Below are 20,171 nucleotides of genomic sequence, written 5' to 3'. Positions count from 1 at the left end.
CTGGCTCTATTGATTCTCCTAAGAAGACATGTGGAGCAGCTGAAAAAAACATGGTCTTTGGAATCATGAGTTCCAATTTTAGATCTACTGTTCCTAGTAACATGATCTTGAGCATGTTACTTAACCTCTCTCGGACTCAATTTTTTTTTTTCTTTTTTTTGAGACAGAATCTTGCTTTGTTGCCCAGGCTAGAGTGCCATGGCATCAGCCTAGCTCACAGCAACCTCAAACTCCTGGGCTCAACCAATCCTCCTGCCTCAGCCTCCCGAGTAGCTGGGACTACAGGCATGCGCCACCATGCCCAGCTAATTTTTTCTATATATTTTTTAGTTGTCCAGCTAATTTCTATTTTTAGTAGAGACAGGGTCTCGCTCTTGCTCAGGCTGGTCTCTAACTCCTGAGCTCAAACGATCCACCCACCTCAGCTCCCAGAGTGCTAGGATTACAGGCGTGAGCCACCGCACCCAGCCCCGGCCTCAGTTTTATCATGTGTACAATGGGCATAAAAGTATTTAGAGTTGGTTTAAGAATTAAATGCAATAGCATATGTAAGGTACATTGTTTCCCAATGCGACAGTGCCCATGTTTTCTCCTTTTCCAACAATCTTTCCAAAGTTCTCATCCTCTCCACCCTTCTAAAGCTCAGCAAATTTGACCAAACAAGAGTACCACTTTCCCCCATTCCTCTACAGGGCTCTGGGAGCAAGTCTTTGGTTGAAATCAGCAGATTAGAAATAAAGAAGTATTCCAGCATAAAAAATCATCTACACAGATTTTTTATAACCACCCCTTGTCCACACCTCTGCTGTCTGAAGGAGAAAGCGGTTGTGTGTGTCAATCAGAAACTTTACAGGATTTGGTGAGCTAGCCCCCGTCACAGTCACTTGGATATTTGTCCTTCCTGTATTCACTAGGGCTGCAAATTCAGACAGGGCCTTTAAGGCCACAATGGTATCCTGTTGAGGGAAGAAAAACATTTGTGCATGTAAGTACACATCAAGACCTCCAAAGAGTAAATTCAATAATGTTTAGGAAATCTGCTATGCATTCATCCACCTTCCTTGAGAGTCAAACACTCCCCGACTCCTCTTTGAATCTCCTTGGCCTAGAAAGGAGAGGCTGAGAAAACTTGCTAAATGGAACTGAGCATCTGCTCTTACACCAGTTATTGCAAGTGAAAAATGGCTGATATAGATGGGGAACTGGTTTATTCCACACAAATATCAGATGTGAAGTTCACAACAGTGATGAGAAAAAAGGAAAATTAGTGACTTAAGCCTTTGACTTGAGTTACTAAACTTTTAAAGTGCCAAGTAATTTTATGAAGTGATAAAAATAAAGTAACCACACACCTTCTAATATATATATACATATATATATATTAGTTTAAGGGCAAAAACAATCCATCATCTCTCACCTGGGTAGATGCAAAACCTCCCAAGCTATTTCTCTGTCTGCTTAGCCACCTCATAATTGGGATTCCCTCAGAAACTTGAAATTGCAGGAAGTGTGAGAGCAGCGCATAGGCTGCGACCTCAATATCCAGGGAGCGTGGCTGCCAGGAGTCAGAAAGTCCCGACGCTGATGACACCCAGAACTGCGTGCCCTCTGCAAGAGAAAAGTAATAACATTCTGATCAATTACAAAAAAAAAAAAAAAAAATTACATTTTATACCATTCAATATTCATACACTGGTCCAAATTCTACTTGACTAGCATAAAAATGCGTCTATTTTTATACATATATATATTTATGCCAAGCAAGTATATGTACATGTGTACACACACACACACACACACACACACACCTATATGTCACTTTTTAAACAATTACAGGTTGAGTATCCCTTATTTGAAATGTTTAGGACCAGAAGTGTGTCAGATTTCTGTTTTTATCAAATTTTGGTATATTTGCAGAATATATACATTCCAAAACCTGAAATGCTCCAAAATCCAAAACTTCTGGAGCACCGACATGACACTCAAAGGAAATGTTTGTTGAAGGATTTCAGATTTTTGGATTAGGTACTCAACCTGTACCACTTATAAGTTTTCATCCTTTTCCTAATGCCTGTATTTGAGGATGTTTTGATGAAAATATTTTTCCCAAGAGAATTCTATACATTTGATTCAAGACTGAACAGCTAAAAATAAAAGAGAAAATACACTATACTCCAGAAGACAATTTATGTTACTTATCTGACCAGGCCATCCCAAAACTATTTTAGGACACAATGGAAAGAATCCTGTTCTGCAGATCTGCCATTAACCAGCTCCAACGTTCTAGGAAACTTCTCTCTTTTTCATTACCTGAAAGTTGGTGTTACAAGTTCAAAATGCAAGCCCCCGTGAGAAAAATGAGGGCCCCTGGCCACCTCGAACAACTTCCTAGAGATAACCCTGCTCTAGCCCCCAGAGGACCATCCTACTTGGTGCCCCCTTTCAAACTAAACTTGCTGTTTAGATGATGATTGTACTTGGGCGGAATGTGAAATAACTACCACTTAGCCAAGCAGAGAGGAACAAATGTCAAGGACTGCTTCAGCCTCTGTGCAAGGATCTTCTAGTCCCCAGGACTGGAATATGTAATAAGAATTAGTAATCCTAGCACTCTGGGAGGCCGAGGCGGGTGGATCGCTCAAGGTCAGGAGTTCGAGACTAGCCTGAGCAAGAGCGAGACCCCGTCTCTACTAAAAATAGAAAGAAATTATATGGACAACTAAAAAAAATATAGAGAGAGAAAAATTAGCCGGGCATAGTGGCGCATGCCTGTAGTCCCAGCTACTCGGGAGGCTGAGGCAGGAGGATCGCTTGAGCCCAGGAGTTTGAGGTTGCTGTGAGCTAGACTGATGCCACAGCATTCACTCTAGCCTGGGCAACAAAGTGAGACTCTGTCAAAAAAAAAAAAAAAAAAAGAATTAAATCTAAGTTTCTGTTAATAATAATACAATATTTTGTACAGCCTCAGACATCTCTAAGCACTTTTTACAGCTATCCCTTCTTGAGTAAACGAAACTTTGAATTTAAAATTATTTCTGCCCACCTAATCCTATCTCTCTCTCTCTGTCTCTTTCTCTCTCTCTCTCTCACACATACACACACACACACACACACACACACGCACATAGATCCCTGACCACTTTATAGAGACCACTGGGGTAGTAACAACATCTGTACTCTTTGTCCTATCGTAGCCCAATCGCAATCCCCATTCAAAAAAACAAATCATACAACCCACTTCTAACAGCATTTTTTTGGTATTTGCATTTCTTTTAATCGGCATTTTAGTTCATACTTTTGAGCACTTGTTATGCATCAAGCACCATACATTATCTCATTTAATCCCCACAGGAATTCTAAAATAGGTGTTATTCCCATTTTACAGTTGGGGACACTGAAGCTCATAAGGTAAGTTGCAAAACCAGAATTTGAACCCAAGTCTCTCCAGAATCCAAGGGCTTAGCAAACACACAGGGGCACCAAACCAGAAATGGTACCAGACACTCGAAGAGTAACTGACATAGGGCAGAATATATGTAAAATAAAGAGACATCTGAGCCCTGAAATTCTATTTTAAAAAATTCCCAAGGAGACTAGAAGCATTTTAGCCACTTAAGGCCTTTCCTAATCTCTTTCTGTGTTTCATTTATCATCTCATTCAAAAGATGCAAACGTAATCAACTTCATACCTGGCTTATAAAATTTTCTCATGTAATTTATATATTTCATAATACACAACAGTCTAACAACCTCAGCAGGCCCCACACATTACCTTCTTGTTCTGCTCTCCACATCAGCATATTCAAAGCCTCCTTGGCTTTAGGACTCCCCACTGATGACAACGCATAAGTTATTAGAGCTAGAGTATAATTGTCTGAAATTCCTCTATTGAATTCAGATTCCAAAAAGTTGATAGAATCTTGCACATCAATATTAGGCTTGAAAGAAAAAATATATTTTTTACTATTCAAAATAACCCATTACCACATATTTAAACAAAAAATGCTTTAAAATATTCACTTAAAAAAATAATTTTCAGTGTCTATTAACCATCTTACCATGTCTTAGGCAATGGGAATTAACAATGATCATTGACATTTAAAGATTTGCCATGCATTTTGAAAATAAGACCAAGCGCAGTGGTTCATGCTTGTAATCCTAGCACTCTGGGAGGCCAAAGTAGGAGGATCGCTTGAGCTCAGGAGTTTGAGACCAGCCTGAGCAAGAGTAAGATCCCGTCTCTACTAAAAATAGAAAAATTAGCCATGTGTGGTGTCACACGTTTGTAGTCCCAGCTACTCGGGAGGCTGAGGCAGGAGGAACACTTGAGCCCAGGAGTTGGAGGTTGCAGTGAGCTATGATGACATCACTGCACTCTACCACAGGCGACAGAGCGAGATTCTGTCTCAAAAAAAAAAAAAAGAAAGAAAAGAATATCGCTTTTCAGTTTTTATAAGTAAACAGGCACCATTCCTTAGAAGAAGTAAGAAGTAGAGCTTTTGTCAGTGTTTCTCCCACTGAGTATCATAAACTCAAATGAGAGCAGAAAATATAGCTTGAGAATGATATTTCTCATATTTGATCTCAGGTGTTGAAGCTCTAAATTCAGGGAAACACTTATCATCTACATGCCTAACACTGGGCTAGGAAAATAGCAGGGAGCTTAATAAAGAGAATGGCTGTTGTTGATCTTATGAAATGCAGTCGGCAGTAAGAGTAAAGGCATCAGTCACGGGGACAGGTATGGAGAAAAATTAAGCTCATTAGCACAACCCTCCATGCACCCTCATTCTCATCCAGGCATTTGTACCCACTTACCATGCTTTCCAGAGTGTAGGTATAGCTAGCACTCAATTAACAGACACTGTAATTGTCCCATGATCTCTTAGAAATAAAAAATCCTTCACAACCTAAACCAGATAGAACACATTCCCAAATTCTAAAGAATTTTCTTTCCCTTAAGAAATTAATACTTCCAATGATAAAATATGTATTGACTTATCTTACCAATAGCAAGTATAATACATATATTAGAAAGCATTTTTAGAATCCTCTCAGTTAATCTCAAAGAGTGGATAAAATATTTTTATCTTGATTTTAGAATGTGACCACAAATGCAAAGCAAAAGGGTGTTCAAATTCAGATTTTAAATGCAATACAAAATTGCAAAACTCTTTAAGTTTCCGGACACATATTTGACCCACTGAGACATACTTTCCTTGAATTTCCCACCTATCATTTATTAAATTAAAGATTAAATACCTGATATTTTCTATATCCCAGGAGAGAAGTCACAATATAGGCTGTAAGTGTTAATGGACTTTTATTGCCACCTTGAAGCTCACTATGAATCACTCTTCCTGGCTCCCAAAATTCACCATTGGATTTCTGACGTCCTTTGAGCCATGTATATGTTCTGTGTAACACATTCTGATCAATATCTATGTAAGGATCAGCTTCAAGGAAACATCTTAAAACAAAAGCTGACAACCTTTATGAAAAGAAGAAAAAATTACAAAAAAAAAATACTTTATAAAGTCCTCCAAATAATGCTGAGCAGACAAAACAACACTTTTTCCCCATCAGAAGTCACACAAGGAATAATCACTGAAGAAGGAAGAAAGAAAATAACTCAAGCAAATCAGCAAGAAAAACTTAAAAAGTGGCAAAGACATGAACAGAAGCTTTTCAAAAGAAGATAGATTAATGGCCAATAAACATATGAAAAAATGCTCAAAGTCTGTAATCATCAGGGAAATGCAAATCAAAACCACAATATCACCTAACTCCAGTGAGAATGGCTTTTATCAAAAAGTCCCAAAACTACAGATGCTGGCGTGAATACGGAGAGAAAGGAATATTCACACGCTGTTGGTGGGACTGCAAACTAGTACAACCTCTATGGAAAGTAGTATGGAGATATCTCAAAGAATTAAAAGTAGACCTACCATGTGATCAAACAATCCCACTGCTGGGTATTTACCCAAAGGAAAAAAAGACATTTTATAAAAAAGACACCTGCACTCATATGTTTATAGCAGCACAATTCACAATCACAAAGATGTGGAAACAACCCAAATGCCCATCAAATCAATACATGAGTAGACTAATAAAATGTGGTATATGTATACTATGGAGTACTACTCAGCCATAAAAAAAATGGTGAACTAATACCCTTGTAACAACCTGGATAGAACTGGAGACCATTCTTCTAAGCGAAGTATCACAAGAATGGAAAAACCAACACCACATGTACTCACTATTAAACTGGAACTAATCAATCAACACTCAATGTGCACATATTGTAGTAAAACTCAGTAGAAACCAAGCAGGTGGGGGGGGAGATAAAGTCACACCTAATGGGTACAATGCATGCTATCTTGGTGATGGGCACACTTATAACTTTGACTCAAATGGCACAAAAGCAATTCATGTAACCAAAATGTTTTACCCACACAATACTCTGAAATTAAAAAAGAAAGAAAGAAAAGAAAGGCAGCAAAGAGACAATGTAAACAACTCTGCCTAGCAGGTTGACCTGGCCTCCACTTGAACAGGGCCAAGAAACTCCAGATCAACTCACAAAATATCAGATTTGACAAAGAACTTAGAAATCATCTTATCTAGTCTCATTATTTTATAGATTGAGAATTCGACAGTTCAAGAGAGTTAAATAAGTTCTCCAAGGTTACTCATCTTTGGACTCCTCTGGGTATTTACCAAAGAAGATCTCATACGCACTTTGGTCAGCAACTGTAGTACTTTAAAGTGGGGAAAACGGCTATTTCTTCTCCTACAGGACAGCAGTCAGCAAACTATAGCCTGTGGGCAAATCTGCCTAACCCAAATCTGACCGTCAGGCCAAAGCCAGCCCAGGGCCTGTTTATGTGTGCACCACCACCTAAGAATATTTTTTTGAGGGAGAAAGGAAAGAAAGAGAAAAGAATGAAGAAAAAAAAAGAGAGGGAGAAAGAGAGGAAAGGAGGGAAGAGGCGGAAAGGAGGAAGAAGAAAAGGAGAGGAGGGAAAAATGTGCAACAGATTCTACGTGGCCCGAAATGCCTAAAATATTCACTATCTGACCCTTTCTAGAAAAAAGTTTGCCAATCCCTGCCACAGAACACTGTATTGAGGTGACAAGAACATTAAGCAATAAAACACTGAAACCTTTCTATTTATGGATCTATATTCTGACTCAGGCCAAGAGAAAACTGGAAGCAGATCTGCTTCATCATATAAAAGGTTTGGTGTGGCAAACATTAGTAATATGCAATAACACCCAGTTCTCTTTTACTTTGGGTACACAGAGAAATTCACTACCATGCCCCCTTGAAGTTAGGCATGGCCGTGTGACCAGCTCTGATAATGATAAAGTAAGAAGAAATGTTCCACTCAGGCTGAAGTCTCTGATTGCCAGTGCTGCAGACTCCAGCCTCGTCTTTCCAGGCTGTGGTCAGCCTGCAGCCTCGCACTGAGCTGCTGCGACGGTGGCCGCTGAAGAACGACTGCAGAGCCCCCTGCTGGTCCAAGATGAACATGCAGCATGTGCAAGAAACACCTTCGTTAATGAACTGCTAAGATTTGGAAGAGAGGTTGTTGCCACAGCACACCTGGTCTAACCCGACTGATATACAGTTAGTCTTTCAATGGGGAAAATAGGAAATTGAAGATACGTGCAAGAAGAGAGATCACTTGTCCAAAATCAGCTACATGGAGATTCCAGTCTGGAGGAAACTCTGGATGTCCCTATTTAATTTCGTTAACTGGTCGTTTTTCACAAAAAAATAATCTTAAAGAAACTACATGGACTGTAATAACAAAACAGTTGTATTATCCAGGTCAGATTAAGAAAAAAGCTATGTCACAATCACCCAGTATTACTAACCAATTTTTTTATCAGCTGCGCCATCATTATAAACTATCTTTAGTGCTGTTTTTCCCAAATGCAAAAAAGTGGATTTATGACTTATCTTTTCTAAACAAAAACATTTGACTTGTTAATGTTTTAAAATAATATTTTAAAAGGAGAATCTCTTTTAAAGCCAGGCTATGGGAAAGGCAGCCTCCCAGTCCATAATACACAGAGACATGTCTACCCAGTTCACGGCCATGGTGACCTAGTGAAAGCCCATTCCACACCACGGATTTGTCCAGTTGGCGACAACACTTACCAAGTGCTGCCAGAAGGGTCATGATTCCCAAAGGCACTGAAAGAGCCATCTTCCCTCTGATAGAGAAGCTCTCGCTGGTAACCTGAAGACACAAAAATGGACCAATATTCAACATCATCATAACTTGAAATGAATGAAAGTTTCTAATCATGACTTCATATTGAGAAAATATGGGCAGAGAAGGGTAAAGAAGAAATCAAACCAACAGCTAATATTGAGTACTTTCTATTTTCAGTGCTGTAGGAAATTTAAAATGCCAGGGCTTTTCAAGCAGAATGCATAAAATAAAAACTGGGATATCCAGCAAGTAAAGTAAATTCAGAAGAATACTATAGCATGGATGACACTTCTAGCCATTCAAAACCACACAAATTAAAGGTAGAGTTTTATTTAGCTCTCTAGTGTTCACCATAATGGTTTCAATGCTTCGTCATCTAAAATTGTTTGCTACCTAAGAAAAATACTATCTAGGATATAAGAATTAAAGCTGAAGGTTCAACTGGAAAATAAACTATGAATAGTTAAACTGTTCATAGGCCAGCAATAGAAAGGGGGAAAATGCTAAGTAATCTAAGACAATGGCTCTTAAATATTTTGTTCATGGCCAACTGAGATAAATCAAAAGACCAACTGGTCCACCTACCACACCAATTCCATGTTTCTATTAAAAAAAAAAAAAAAAAAAAAACAGTACATGCTGGTGGTAATGAAGTATCAACATAGAAGTAAATTAGGAAGGAGGTTAAGGCTCATGTATCTGCTTTAATAACAGCAGATGTTTCATATTTGCAAAACTATGCACACAGGTCTCAAAGTCCAGTGATTGAGAAATTGTAGGCCAAACACTACAGGATTCACCAAACAACCCACAACAAACTAACTTACTAAAAAATGAACTGAAAATAGCAATAATTTATCATTTAAAAGCAAGCAAAAGCAAGAACATTTCCAGCTCAAGACATTATCGATGATTCTCCGATAATCAAGAATCCTTCCTGAAAACTACAGGATTCCACCATTGGCAGCCGAGGGTGCACAGCCTGAGCCTGGCAACATGGCTGGCAACCACACCCCTGCATGAAACATTGAATTCAATCCCCAGTGAACTCTAGCAACAGACAGGTTTTACATTATGAACACCACATTTTAGAAGCAGCAGTAATGATCAGTATTCATATTTGACTAACAAAACATGAGCTTTAATGGTTTAAAATTACAGTTAATCTGCTCTTGCCATTAAGTCTCAAACCTTTCTCCTTGAGCTATTCCATAAGCAATCCTAGAGCATCTGACTCAAGTAACAGTAAGACAAAATGTGTGAAAAAACAAGATACTATGTTACACGGTGACCTTTAAGACTTATTGAAAAGGAACATAAACATTTAAAGTGATGACAGAATTTTGCTTAATTTGAAGAAGGGAGCATTAGATTATGATCTTTATGTTTATAACTGAAATAGTATGGTACCGTAATTAAATAACAAACTTTTATTCAACACTGCCTAGACGTCAGGAACTGTTCAAAGCCTTTTGCAGATATTAACTTAGGTAATTCTCACAACCCTATGATGTTAATGCTATTATTATCCCCTTTTTTATAGATAATGAGACAAACTCAGAGAATACAGACACCGTGCATAAGGCCATACAGCTGGTAGGTAGTGAAGCTAGGAGTTACTCATGGTCAATCTGGCTCCAAAGTCACTGTCTCCTAGTAATTCACAGAGCTCTTTCAATGATTAAGCAGGAAAATATTAATATAAGCAAAGTCCCTAGTACAGTACCTTTTACATGGCAAGCTCTCAATAAACAATAGGTATTAGTCTGTAACACAGATATAGGGAAAGACTTTCTAAGCAGATTTGACAAAATAAAAAAATTGATAAATTTGACCACACAAATGGTTTTTAAACTTTTCCATGGCAAAACACACTACAAGCAAGGCTAAAACAATAAGTAACAAATTAAAAGAAAGCGTTCGCAACATATAAGATGAATAAATAGCTAATATCAATAATAATATATAAATTTCATTTATATGTTTATATGTTAATATTACATATATGTATACACATATAGAGAGAAAATTAGGGGAAAAGATAAAAAGTCCTGTGGAAAAAAGTGAACAAAAACAAGAACAGACGAGTCATAAAAGACAAAAAGACAAACGTTAATATATGAAAACATGTTCAACTTCACAATAGGAGTGAAGTTGAATGCACATTAAACCTACACTGAGATACCACTTCTGACCCATTAGATTAGCAGAGATTCAAAAGTCTGAGCATTCATTCTGTTGAGCAGGCTGTACGGAAATCAGCACTCACCCATTGCTAGAGGGAATTCAGCAGGCGCCAACTACTATAAAGGAGAATGTCTTTCTTACCCTTTGACCCAATAATCCCGCTCCTAGGAATCTACCCTGAAGATATACCTCCAACAAATCCAAAAATATACGTGCAGAAGATTATTCACTACAGCATTATTTGTAATTGTAAAATATTGGAAACTACCTAAATGTGCAAAAATTGGAGACTGGTTGAGTACGTTATGGTACATACACACAATGGAGTACACCATGCAGCTATGAAAAAAGAATGAGGAATGTCTCTGTGAACTGACACACAGTAATTTCCTGGATATACTGTTAAGTAAAAAAAGGCAAACCCTAAAGTAATATATGCACACACATATATATACACACACTATGTACACTGTATATCATACATAGTATACTACCTTTTGTGTAAGAAAAAGAGGAAATAAGCAAACATACATGCATATGTTTATTTTTGCAAAAAGATGGAGAAAGAAGATAAACTAGAAACTAATGACCTAGGTTACCCACAAGGGGTAGGGAGAAGGAAAAGGAGAGGGAAGGACACCCCTTCGGGTATACTTTTTAAAATAAGTATGATTTGGGGAAGCATGTTAATGTTCTACATATTCAAAATATAAGATAAACAAGAATGGAAAAAATTAAGTGAAGGCATTATCACTAAATAGTTTACTTTTATCATATTTTAGTTTTCAAATAACCTTGAAGAAAACACAGTATAGTGTCTCTTTTTTCAGAAGCAGTCAGGGATCACAGAGAAGCAGATTAATTTTTTAATGTTCACAAAGCAAATTAGCAAAAGAGTCCAGGACATTTTCCCTCAATTTTCAAGTCAGGACTAAAGTTTTCAGATACCCAGAGTTTAACTGTGAACTCAATCTAACAGAAAAGAGGAAAGAAGAGAAGACAGGGGCAGGGAGGGGAAAAGAGAAAAGAAGTTTGAGGCCCTCAAACACTACAGTAGGTACTTCTGTGAAAGAAGGACCAACCTCAAGGAGAGGGCCATGTGCCTCCCAGCCCCTACATCACATCAACAACTGCGGTTCCAAGTCTGAGACATTGTGCAACTGGCTGGAGAGATGAGATCATGGGGATGAGATCAGTGCTTATGGAAATTACCCCTCAGGTGGCTGACCTCCAACATTCCCCGTTAATATCAACAACTAGTACTGTTCTTCCACTAGAGGCAGCCAGCCCAGGGGATAAGAGGCCACATATAATCTCCAGTTGTGGAGTGAATTTCTTGAGCCAGCTTAGATAAAATGGAGAACCCAAACCACCAGTCCTGTTCCCATGGAAAAATAAAGGAGGGACTCAGAACCGAGAGAGAAGAACTAGTGGAAGTCTCCTGTGACGGTCCCTTTCTCATCCTAAACTAACCATGCATCATTGGAGAACCCTCAGCTGTTTTTTCTCCCAGTCATCCCAGGGTATCAGGCCTAACTCCCATCCCACAAGCAGAAAAGGATACTGCTGACTTGACTATAAGGTTTGTTGTTAATGCAACAACTCAACGTTCCAGTGTAGTTACCTAAGTTGGAGACTTCACCACAATAAACGAGAAATGCAAAAACATAGTTTTCTCCAAAAGTTTACGAGGAAATAAGAGTATCACCTTTAAGTTAATAGTTTTATGAACAGCTCTTGAGTTTGGGAAGTAATAGCATAATCAGACTTCCAGACACTTCTGCAAAATTGAAATACAAAAGTCATGAAGCTGTTAAGGATAATGACCTATGTACCGCTATTTATTAAGCGTCATATAAAATATCTACTTTTCTGGGTCATGAGTTTTCTTTGGAATAACCGTGAATGTAAAATCCTCAGAATTTATCATAATAAAGGTGAAAGTATTGTTCACAGAAACACATCAAAGAGTAACGTTCTGAACATAATATGACTTGACTTACTACAAGTGTCAAAATCGCATGTAAATAAAAGTAAAATCAGCTCCTGTGACTACATCAAGCACTGTCGCTGGTAAAAAGCTGATAAAAAATATTCTCTGTACTAAAAAAAACAGTAATCATTATCAACTTTCTACTTTCTATGACATAAAATGGAAAATGAGAACTTTAGAGTTTTTTTAAGCTTCACTATCGCCTCTAGTTATACTCATGACCAATGATAGCATCATTGAAGCCTACTTCTTCTTGTGTTTTCACCTCGACTTCGCCTGAGTCTCACTTAAAAAATTGAGCTGCAGGCCCTGTGATTTAAATATTTGAGGAAAACAAGTGATTTAAATCTTGAATTAGCAGGTTCAGAATTTCCAGTCCTTATCAAAAACAGTTTTTGTTTTATGGTTCTATTTTTCTTTTTTACAGCAAAGACACTTCAATGATGTAGCTGTTGTTTTGACCAAAAAAACAATGGGTTAGGTTACAGGGGTCCCGGGCCAAGCATGATTTAAGTAAAACAATGCGCCGTTCATAAATGACATTTAAATAATATTATCATGACTCATACCAAAGCCACTTTAATTTCTTAAAAAATAAAAACAACTACAGTATATTTAAAGGACTTTGGCACATGTGATGGCAAAAGAAAAAACAGAGTTTGTGAAATGAGACACTGACTTCATAATGAAAAACATTATACCAAGAAGCTTTTGTCCCCTACTTTGAAATCTAATTTAGTTCAGCGTGTGAGATGATGTACTTTGGGGAGCTCCATTGTGCTGATTTCACCCAGAGTAACACATCAAAATCACTGGTCACATTTCCTAGCTGATAAGGACATGCCAAGGCCAGGTGGAACTGCTGGTGTCCACAGATAATCACTACACTGTAGACGCACTTCAGAGACCTTCTAGGCCCAATCTCCACATTAGGATGCTGAACCTAAAGTCCAAAGAAGTTCCTACTGATAGGAACTCATTCATCCATTCTGTATTTATTGAGGTGACCACACAGCAACACAATGAAGAAGAGATTAAACACGGCCCCCACTGTCACAGAGCCCACCCTCTAAGTGCGGAAGACAGATGATGGACAGGATAATATTAAATAATGTTAAGTGAAAAAAACAAAATGGAGGAGCATAAATGAGACTTACTAACTGGTCAGGGAAGGCTACTCTGAAGGAAACACCACCTGAATGATGAAAAGGAGGCGGCCATGGAAAGTTCTGGGAAGAGCATTCCAGGAGAGGAAGAACAAGCCTCAAGGCCCTGACGCGCTGTGGAGCTGGGAGGGCTTCAGATGCAGCCACACGGGGAGCCCAGAGTGGCGCCAGACGGGGCAGAGAGGGAGGCCCAGCCAGTTCACGCAGGACCTTGAAGGTCCAGGCCAGGAACCCACTGGAGGATTTTAAGCAAGCACGTGGCAGGATCTTGATGTTTTCAAAAGATCCCTTTTCTATCACGGGGAGAATGTAGCAAAAGGCAGTGAACACAGAAGCAGACAGACTGCTCGGGAAGCCACTGGATTAGGGCAGGTGACCAATGATGCTGTTTGAACGGAACAACTAACAGTAGGACAGAGAGAAGTGGGAGTATTTTACCATTTGTTTTTAGAGACAGAAGGGACAGGATTTACTTGCTGACTTTAGACCCTGGTTCCAGTTAGAAGCAACTAACTCTACTATAGCTGATATTTGTTATGCACTTACTATGTGTTGAATCAAATGCTAAAATATCTCATTTAATCCTCAAAACAGCCTCACCAAAGGGGTTCTTTTATTACCCCTGTGTTATAGGTGAGAAAATGGAGCCTCAGGGAGGCCGTGGAAACCAGCCCAAGGTCGAGGCCAGGAGTTAGCGCACAGGTCTGACTGCCTCCACGGCCAGCGCCGAACCCCTGACCTCTACGTCCTCCCCAGGGAGACTCGCCTGCATTATAGCAGCGTGCTCATCATTCTGAACAATCTGGAAGATTTTTTTGGCATTTAGAGAACAATGCTTTTTTTGCCCTCTGGCCACTCTGCACTTTCTAATGACCAACAAATGTGAGGAAGGCTCCCAAGCAGTCAGCAGAGATGCCCAGAGGGCCACTCTGAAAAACTACAGTTTGGCACCCACCTGGTCAGGACCAGCCTGAAAGACCAGTGTTGCTTCTGGAAAAGAACAGATACTGAGGATCTGAACCACTTATTTTGAGGACAGCTGCTGACCCAGAGCAATATATCTAGGACACAAACTCAAATTATTTTTAAGGCATGAGTTATCTATCACTCCTTAAATGGTTCAAGCTATTTAAAATTTATCGTTTTTTTAAAGCATTACTATTTGATTAGGCAAAGTGACAGTGCATAAAGCATATATAAATATGAAATTATGTGGCATTTTCAAAGATATTTTAATTTTATGAAAATATCCCAAAGAATGCATAACAAATTATAAAGCACCAATCTTATGTACTTATTGGTACTTATAAAGTACCAATTCTTATGTCCTTTCTTTCTTTCTTTTTTTTTTTTGAGATAGAGTCTCACTCTTTTGCCCTGGCTAGAGTGCTGTGGCATCAGCCTAGCTCACAGCAACCTCAAACTCCTGGGCTCAAGTGATCCTACTGCCTTAGCCTCCCAAGTAGCTGGGACTACAGGCATGTGCCACCATGCCCAGCTAATTTTTTCTACATATTTTTAGTTGTCCAGATAATTTCTTTCTATTTTTTAGTAAAGATGGGGTCTCACTCTTGCTCAGGCTGGTCTCGAACTCCTGACCTCCAGTGATCCTCCCGCCTCGGCCTCCCAGGGTGCTAGGATTACAGGCATAAGCCACTGTGCCCGGTCCTCTTTTTTTTTTTTTTAAGACAGAGTTTTGCTGTGTCTCCTGGGTAGAGTGCAGTGATGTCATCGTAGCTCACAGCAACCTCAAAATCCTGGGCTCAAGCAATCCTCCTGCCTCAGCCTCCCATGTAGCTGGGACTACAGGTGCCTGTCACCACACCTGGCTAATTTTTCTATTTCTAGTAGAGACAGGGTCTGGTCAGGCTGGTCTTGAACTCCTGATCTCAAGCAATCTTCCCACCTCAGCCTCCCATAGTGCTAGGATTACAGGTCTGAGCCACTGCACCGGCCTAATTCCTGGGTACTTTCTACTTAAAACCAAACAAACTAAATCTTCAATACAAATTGACATCTTGTCCTCAAAAGGTGCAAATTGTTATAATTTGGGATTATAACAATCCCAAATATTCTTTACTTATCTCCTTAATTTTAGCCATTAGGCCAATGTATAAAGATCTCATTTGTTTTTAGCGTGGCACACAATATGCCACAGAGACCACTTGGTACCACTTCTTAAACTTAATTATAATTAAAATTTTTAAGAACCAGTTCTTATATGTATATATTTCTATATATGAGAGACTGATATATAATATGACTGATTATATGACTGATCCATAAACATGGACAAAGAAGGATAATTTTACATGGGCAATTCTGTACAGAAAACACTAATTTTTGCCAGATCTTTGAGAATTTCCCAGAGGACCTAACCACCTCCTGGATTTGAGGGCCGGCCACAGTGTCTTTAGGGCTTGGCCATAATCTGAGGGTAAATATGCCATTATGTCCTTCCCCACTCAGAACTCAGGTCCCGCTCAGCCCTGACTCCAAACCCTGGTCTCCTTTGGTCTGTCCTCTCACGCACTGCATCGTTCCTGACTCACAACCCCTTGACTCCCGCTCTGCCTTCGTCTGTGTCATCCTACCCCAGGGAGATCTTTGGACACTGACTCCGGCTCATTTACTAGAACCCAACACTGTACCACTCACCGCAGTCTAATCTGACACCAGAGAGGCTGGTGCCGTCTCCTTACCTACAGAACCGTCTCCTTACCTCCTCACATTTGCCGTCTCCTTACCTACAGAACCCCATGTTTCTCCCTCACCATCTTATCAGAACCCCCATTGAGACCTCTGGCACGTTGGTGGTACTCAAGCATCTTGGCCTCATTCCTGGTCCTTCCCATCCTACCCCTTTGCTTCTAACAATCCAAGAGCATTGCAGACTAGAACTATACCACAGTGTTCTAAGGAAGAGGGTGGGCTTTGGAGCCAGACCACTGGCGGGGGCTGGGGGGAAGAGTTAACCATGAGCAAGTTATTTAACTTTCCTGTGCCTCAATTTCCTCATCTTTAACGTGGAAATAACAACAGTATACCCACCTCCTAGAGTTTTTGCAAGAATTAAATGAAACGTGGAAAACATTTAAACAGAGTTAGTTGCTATTACTATTATTACATAGAATTAGTTTAGGATAAACAGGTGGCTACATAATGAGGAAACCCAGAAGAAAGGCTCACCTCAAAATGGTGTCTTTATGGATATATTCACACCTAATGGGTGCGATGCACACCATCGGGGGATGGACATGCTTGAAACTCTGACTCAGGTGGGGCAAAGGCGATATACGTAACCTAAACATTTGTACCCCTGTAATATGCTGAAATTAAAAAAAAAAATTTTTTAAATGGTGTCTTTACTGAGTGTTCTAATTCTTCTATGGAAAAGTGAGCAAAACAGCTGATAGCTTGCCTCTACTTTGCATTTAACTTGTTATAAAAAAGCAAAAACAAAAAATTAGGAGTTGGAAAGTGTTCAGCTTTATTTTTCTTAGATTAACTGAATAAGCATTTCTAATCATGTTGTATGAACCCTTCTAATCCTAATGAGTTTGATGGGCAGGATATATCAGATAAACTGTGCAGAGAGAAATACTCAGCCACACGGAGATCTTGCTAGAGATCCCCTGATAAGGGGAAATGCAAAACTGAGACTGTAACTTGGGTTGGCTTTTGGAGTATTTCAGGAAATCAAATTTGCATTATTAAACACATCTCACAACACTTCATTTTCTCCTAGGTGTGGATGTTAAGAGCATGAATTCGGAGTCTGAATCCCAGCTCTGCCACTTACTGACTATATGACCCTGGGCAAGTTAGTTAACTGTTCTGTGCCTCGGCTTCCTCATCTGCAAACAACGGGATGGCACTATTAATACTGACTGTGAGCATTCAATGAGAGATGAGTTGTAAAGTGCTTAGAACATGGTCTGCCACACAGCAAACACTCAACTCACCTTAACTGTTGCTATTAGCAAGTTGCTGACACAAATCGCCTGGTGTCTGTGGACAGTTTCCACCTCTCAAGGTGTCAGGGTAGAGTCATCACTGGTGTGGCATTTTCTGAGGGGCCAACAGGTCCTCCCCATACAAACATTTCTCTCCTAACCCCATCTGATTGACATTTTAAATGTACGGAGAAGGTCCCACCCCAGGACCTCACGTGTTTCTGTACCCACCATCTTCTCCACCGAGCAATGAATTCCTTAAGAGGAAAGGAACTAATCCTGGCATGAAGAGACGCTCCATGTATGTGTAATGAACAAATGGATGAGCATTCCTTTAGATTTTTAAAGAGTTTTAAATTTCAGATCCTTTATTATAATAAAAACCCCTGCAGAAACTGACTCCTTAAACCACAGCTAACAAACACCTTAGCAGCAATGAGTGAACAGTTGGCTGAAGGAAGAATGGTAACAGCTTCCCACTGCTTGCACTTCCGGCATGTTTCAACACCATCTAGACCCATCATCCACCGCAGACAAAATCTGTGTATTTTGAAATATGGTCTAGAGTGAACCCTGCCTGAAAAACAAAGAAAAACTTTTTTTTTTTTTAAGAAACAAAAGTAGGTTTCTAAAATGCTTACCTTGCCTCATAAATGAAAGGGCTTTTTCTTTTAAGTTATCTGTCAGTTGTCTCTTTTTAGTCAGATAATCCAAAATGTAAATATTTGGAGCAAAATTTATCATGTTCTGTTCACCACAGCCATAAGGCATCCGAATCAATGAGGCTAAGCCATTGATGGAAGGTCCAAGAACATCTCCTGAAAGCACAAAACATTCAATTCATTCAGTGAATACTCAGTGATTGTACCTACTGATGGCGAAGAGACTTCCACCAAGGACAGAAGGCATCTGTCATTAGAGCAATGATTATTCCACTGCTTGGAACAAAGTAGAAACTTTACATCAGGATTTAGGAAGACTGGTCAAAAAAATAATACTGTAGTGGTAGTGGATCTGTAGCTTATGTGATTAATTAGAAGACTTTTAGCTGAGTTAAAGATATGACATAAATGAGGAAAAAAATATATTTTTAAAAAAATCTTGAACCAATATGTAAGGAATTAACCATTAGGACACCATCATTCTTACAAAGGAAAGAAATGTTTTATTATTAGTATTCTGCACATAAACCGAACTTTATTCTGATTTCTTACTGACGATACTCTACAAGTACTTGAGAAATGATATTTTTTAAAAGAGCAGGGACTGTAGTGTTTCTCAATGCTTTCTATTGAGCAATAACAAAGTAGAACTAACAAGTATAAGTACTTCAATGACTCTCAGGATCAAAAAGGATTAAGGGTATTCTTCTTAATCCAAAATTAAACAAAGTGCATGCTTAAAAAACTCTACTATTCACGTCCTAACACCATGACTCAGGAAAATTAGTAAAAATTCAGAACTATGAAGGCTGAGTTCTAATTTTGACCCTGCTGTTTTAAGCTATCTGGAGAAGAGTATCCTTCTCTGTGGTTTATTTTGAAAACTTACACCAAACCAAGTACAAATACCTAGTGAAAATCTGATCCTAAAAAAGTGAATACAAAAAAGAGAAAAAGATCTCTTTCAGGTGAGTAGGTGGCAGCCATGCCAATGTCTTAAACTTTGGATGCTGACACAAAGGAATATATAGAGCTTACATTATTACCACTGCAGGTTATGTTTCCAATATTCAAAGTGAACAGAAACTTAGACTCTCAAAGTTCATAGAAGCAAGCTAATATTCACAGATTCTGGGCTACAAAATAAGCTTAAAAAAACATATAAAAATAAAATTTGAAAATTTATTCTTTACGTCAAGCACAAAAATTAAGCCTTAGAATATTTCTATGACCATAGATAGACTCATTTGTAAGTACAGAGTGGTGATATACATTTAAAATTCAAGGGCAAGGCAGGCACAGTGGATCACACCTATAATCCTAGCACTTTGGGAGGCCAAGGTGGGAAGACTGCTTCAGGCTTGGAATTTATGACCAGCCTGAGCAACACAGTGAGACCCCATCTCTACAAAAAATACAAAACTTTGGTGATCGTAATAGTACATGCCTATAGTCCCAGCTACTGAGAAGACTGAGGCAGGAGGATCATTTGAGCCCAAGAGTTTGAGGGTGCAGTGCCCTATGATGACGCCACTGCACTGTAGCCCAGGTAACAGAGTGAGACCCTGTCTCAAATTAATTAATTAAATTTAAGACTTCTTCCCTCTAGGTGTATATGTGCATGTATGTATATATGTACTGCATCTCTCAGCATCCCAATACTGTAGGAGATGCTTAGGCAGAATTTATTTCCCTAAATAGAGAGTTTACTTAATTCTTTTTAAGAATTGGCCAGAGCAGAGGCTAGGGACTGTAGTCCCAGCTACTCAAGGCTGAGGCAAAAGGATCACTTGAGGCCAGGAGTGGAGTCCAGTCTCAGGGCAACACTGCCTCTTAAAAAAAAAAAAAAAGAAGAATTATATCTGAGGCTCCAAATAAAGTCCTCTGTCTACGGAGTGGATGTTTGTAGTTGTAACAAAAAGCATTACACATGCAGGTAAAATTTAAAAGAATTCTGAAAAAGTACCTTAGGTCCCAAC

The 20,171-nt window shown here is 39.1% G+C and overlaps 1 protein-coding gene across 1 annotated transcript in view; it reads right to left on the bottom strand.

Moving 5' to 3' along the window:
• CD109 (CD109 molecule) overlaps positions 1–20,171 on the bottom strand; it is a 121,396-nt gene that overhangs the window by 13,942 nt on the left and 87,283 nt on the right. The window contains exons 23-28 of the mRNA XM_069489068.1: positions 18,172–18,348; positions 8,171–8,252; positions 5,263–5,491; positions 3,773–3,938; positions 1,418–1,608; positions 801–956 (exon numbers count right to left, since the gene is read on the bottom strand). Of these exons, the coding sequence (XP_069345169.1) occupies positions 801–956; positions 1,418–1,608; positions 3,773–3,938; positions 5,263–5,491; positions 8,171–8,252; positions 18,172–18,348 (1,001 nt within the window). The remainder of the gene's footprint in view (positions 1–800; positions 957–1,417; positions 1,609–3,772; positions 3,939–5,262; positions 5,492–8,170; positions 8,253–18,171; positions 18,349–20,171) is intronic.

Source organism: Eulemur rufifrons, chromosome 15 (assembly GCF_041146395.1).
Source record: "Eulemur rufifrons isolate Redbay chromosome 15, OSU_ERuf_1, whole genome shotgun sequence".
In the NCBI taxonomy this organism is placed as follows: domain Eukaryota; kingdom Metazoa; phylum Chordata; class Mammalia; order Primates; family Lemuridae; genus Eulemur; species Eulemur rufifrons.
The sequence above is the reverse complement of the archived record's forward strand: the minus strand, read 5'-3'. Positions and strand labels throughout refer to the sequence as shown.